The sequence below is a fragment of the Beta vulgaris genome, chromosome 7 (genome assembly GCF_026745355.1).
Source record: "Beta vulgaris subsp. vulgaris cultivar EL10 chromosome 7, EL10.2, whole genome shotgun sequence".
Classification (NCBI taxonomy): domain Eukaryota; kingdom Viridiplantae; phylum Streptophyta; class Magnoliopsida; order Caryophyllales; family Amaranthaceae; genus Beta; species Beta vulgaris.
In genome coordinates this window covers 58,332,167-58,336,720 of record NC_079208.1, presented here as the reverse complement: position 1 = coordinate 58,336,720, position 4,554 = coordinate 58,332,167, and the positions used below count along the sequence as shown (strand labels likewise).

Below are 4,554 nucleotides of genomic sequence, written 5' to 3'. Positions count from 1 at the left end.
AAACGGACTATATCATATGATATTTTCGGTGCGCAATAAGTTATCGTGGAACATAGTTTATTTCATTTTTAAAAAAAGAACAAAAGAGAGAGAAATTAAGAGAGTTGAAGGAGGAGAGGAAGACCAGATCAGCAAAAACCCACATCCTTTGATCTTTCGCCCGCTTCTTTTGGAAAGGTTGTTTTTATTTTTGAGCTAAAACACCCCAAATTATATAAAAAGAAAAAAAACATTTGGTATATTTTAAATTTTAAATTGAAAAGACGTGGACAACCACGATTTTTTTTTAACACTCTCCCTCCCTATTTTTGTAACCCTCTCCCTTCTCTTTCTCTTCTTCCTTACCATTTTCTTTCTCCTTCCAAAAACAAAGACGCTCATTCAATTGATTCTCAAGAGTTTTCTCATTTTCTCTCTCCTCTTTTATCGCTGCATTCTTCATCGAATTGTAAGTGCATTTTATTTCATCGAATTGTTTTCATTTTTTTTTGACGTTTGGAATTTGATTATTTGAATTATGATTGATATGTGAGTTGTAATTTTGTTTGATTTTTCATGTTTTTATTGGTTGATGATCGAGGAATAATGATTGTTAGATCTGTTTAATTCGTTTTTTTCGTGATTTCGATTGTTTGAAATCTTTAGAATGCAATGCATGCTCTGAATTTTGATTGTTTTTCCAGAAGTATAAGGTTCTGGTTGGATCTGGTGTAAATAAGTGCGGTATTGAAGATAATCTGCTACGATCATATTTCTGACCGTCAAAACTTATCGTTTTTTTATGTGTGAATTGAATTATTCATTATAAACGTTGTAATGTTGTGTTTCGGCGAGTTTTATACGAATATACAATGCCTGTTTATTAAATACTTTAAAATTCGATGAAAATCGATAAAATTAAGCCTCTAATTACGTGTAATTGTGATGATTATTATGCTCGTGATTTTCTTCTGTTTTTAGGACTTCTTGCAATCGGTTCTAAATGTGATAATTAATTTTAGTTTTTTCGGATGAGAATCAATGTCGTTTCATCGAAAATGTCAGCTTCAAAAACACGTGTCTTTGAAACTAGCTTATATATCTGGCGTTTTTAAATTAAGCTAGTGAGTAAACAATGGCAATTAGTACTAATTATGGATTAATGGTTTGGTGTAATTGATTTTTGGTCAAGGAAACTTGTACTAGTAGTACGAATTAAGCGAAACTTATAATTAGTTTTGAGTATAATGAAAGCATTGACCAGATTTTCTCCCTTTGATCTATTACATAATGATATTGATTCTCTAGAAGAACCTTCATTTGATACTATTGCATTTAGTCCTAGCAATGTTTCCATGCATCGGTGTATCATGTGTGGGTCAAAACAATCTAGGAATTGATGGAACGATCAAATCAAACTAAGTTTGTCAAATTTTCATGTGTCTTGACTGTCTTCATCATGAGTTCCTAATCCTGAAAACGAATAGCTTTTATGCAATGTGATTGGGTGGCATTGATGCATATATGATATAAGTAGCTACTAATTTTATTATGATAGCCTTCTTGTGTTAGCTGGGATGTCACCATCTATATAACTGCACAAATCCTATGATATCCTTCTTCTGTTAGCTAGGATGTCAACTTATGGAAACCTTTTATTTGAATTTAACTCTGCTTATTGAGTGGTGACTTGGTGAGAAAGCGTTGCTATTGATCCTTTAAATATGTCCGCAGTTGATGCCATGTACTGCATGGTTTTATGCCCTGTGGCCAATTTTTATTATTTTCTATCTAGTGGTGTTTCCTGCTTGTCATTTGGTCTCTTTTACTAAAGATTGGGGTCTTCTATTACAGCTAGTCATATAAGATGGCAGACGTAGAGGATGTTCAACCACTTGTTTGTGACAATGGAACTGGAATGGTTAAGGTATGTTACAAGCTTCTTTTCAATAGAGTTTTTCTTCTGTTGTATACTTGTATCTTATGAAGTTATGTAATCATGTGTGCTGTTTGCAAAATTAAGGCTGGATTTGCTGGAGATGATGCTCCGAGGGCTGTGTTCCCCAGTATTGTAGGTCGTCCTCGTCACACTGGTGTCATGGTTGGTATGGGCCAGAAGGACGCATATGTTGGAGACGAAGCCCAATCAAAACGAGGTATCTTGACCTTGAAATACCCTATTGAGCACGGAATTGTCACCAACTGGGATGACATGGAAAAGATCTGGCATCATACCTTCTACAATGAGCTTCGAGTTGCTCCTGAGGAGCACCCAGTCTTGCTTACAGAAGCACCCCTTAACCCAAAGGCCAATCGTGAGAAGATGACCCAGATCATGTTCGAAACTTTTAATGCTCCTGCTATGTATGTCGCCATCCAGGCTGTTCTCTCCCTATATGCTAGTGGTCGTACTACTGGTAAGTTAATTACAGAGGATTACTGACTTTGAATCTTGTTCTTCTATTAGAGAGAAAGTCTTTATATCATTCTCTTGGCCATCTAATATGATGCTTGTGAGTCATCAAGGTTATGGATAACGCTGCATGCTAATAAATTAGAGAAAAGTTTTGTTCAATTATTTGAAATTTTATTAAGCCAGTATCAAAGGCTGAAACATGGCTGTTAAGATGTGTTTACATGCATAAGCAAATTGATATTCCATCACTCTGAGACAAATGACGTACTTAGTAAGAGAGTTTGCATATTTAGTGAGCAACCTTGAACCTGGTATTTCATATACCGAGATCACTTTTGTGGAAACCTCTGATGTTTTACAAGGGTGTTATATAAATTCACAGGTATTGTTTTGGACTCTGGTGATGGTGTGAGTCACACTGTTCCCATCTACGAGGGTTATGCCCTCCCACACGCTATTTTGCGTCTGGATTTGGCTGGACGTGATCTCACTGACCACCTCATGAAGATTCTAACTGAGAGAGGGTACTCTTTCACCACCACTGCTGAGAGAGAAATTGTAAGGGATATAAAGGAGAAGCTGTCATACATTGCTCTTGACTATGAGCAGGAGATGGAGACTGCCAAGACTAGCTCTGCAGTTGAGAAGAACTATGAATTGCCCGATGGGCAGGTTATTACCATCGGTGGTGAGCGTTTCCGATGCCCTGAAGTCCTTTTCCAGCCATCCATGATCGGTATGGAAGCTGCAGGTATTCACGAAACCACTTACAACTCCATCATGAAGTGTGATGTCGATATCAGGAAAGATCTGTACGGAAACATTGTTCTCAGTGGAGGAACCACAATGTTCCCGGGAATTGCTGATAGAATGAGCAAAGAAATCACTGCTTTGGCTCCAAGCAGCATGAAGATCAAGGTTGTAGCCCCACCTGAAAGGAAATACAGTGTCTGGATTGGAGGGTCCATCTTAGCATCTCTCAGCACATTCCAGCAGGTAAGATGATCAATACCCCTTATCTGAATTTTGTTGAACTTGCACAAACTTTGGCTCTTCTCTCCTTGCCTTAGTTTCACTTATTGTACGACAAATGAGTTTGCATTAGTAATTAGGGCTAATAAGTTCTGATAAGTTAAGGTCAGACTTCGGAGTTAATAAGCTCCTATAAGTTAAGGTTAATGAATTTTCATGAGTTAAGTTCAGGGCTAATCCGAATTATGATATAAGTCAGGGCCAATAATGATATACATGTTCAACAAACAACTATATTAAGCTCACAGAAGTTATGTTTTGCGCCAATAAGTCCACGTTAAGTTAAGTTTAGGGCTAATGAGTTCGGATTATTGAAATTTAGGTGAAGAGGACTTATTTGAACTTTTTATAACTCTTTGCTATGTAATTACTTGCTTAAGCTGTTGATATTGCATCATCATTCAATGGTATGACCAACTATTGTGTTTAATATGTATTACAGATGTGGATTGCAAAGGCAGAATATGACGAATCTGGTCCATCAATTGTTCACCGCAAGTGCTTCTAAATTCTTTCTGTTGGATTATAGAGGTGGAAGAAGAATAATCTTCCCATTGGGGCAAACAAATTACGGCTTGCAGATTTTTTTTTTATATGACCGAGTTCTTTTGAAGTATTATATTTTACAAGTTTATTGTCATTGTTGTCCACTGTCTAGACTTGGCCTATTGAGAGTTGAGACTGGACAGGGAAAAAAGAAAAAGAAGTTAAAAATTAAATTCGTTCATTATTTTGTTTTATTTAGTTGAATTTCTTGTTCAATTATAATTGAAGAGTAATCTGTGATATACTAACTTTTGTCCATTTTGTTACTATTAAAAATTTCACTTTCTTTATTCATGAAATATATAACGATGTTGTATTCCCTTGATTGCTTTATAGTTTATGTAGTTATCTTTCTATATATACTTTCATACAAAGAAATTGTTGTTGGTTCTTGAATCATCAAACTTTCTGCACATTTTATTTTGTTTTGCTGCTCTTCTTTTTCTCTTTTATGTAGCACTTTGCATTAAGGCTTAAACTGGCTCTAGCTTAATTCCATTTACCAGTATGATTTCCACCATCATTAGGTGTTATTTCATATACTTCTTATACTACCTTCACTTTATTAGTTATAACTTGTT

The 4,554-nt window shown here is 35.7% G+C and overlaps 1 protein-coding gene across 1 annotated transcript; it reads left to right on the top strand.

Annotated features, from left to right (window-relative positions):
* Window positions 1–235: 235 nt before the first annotated feature.
* Window positions 236–4,293, top strand: LOC104900122 (actin-66). The gene is made up of 5 exons (XM_010687471.4): window positions 236–448; window positions 1,834–1,906; window positions 2,003–2,396; window positions 2,778–3,391; window positions 3,870–4,293. The coding sequence occupies exons 2-5, from the start codon at window positions 1,847–1,849 to the stop codon at window positions 3,933–3,935; spliced, it is 1,134 nt and encodes a 377-aa protein (XP_010685773.1). The 5' UTR covers window positions 236–448; window positions 1,834–1,846; the 3' UTR covers window positions 3,936–4,293.
* The last annotated feature ends 261 nt before the right edge of the window (window positions 4,294–4,554 follow it).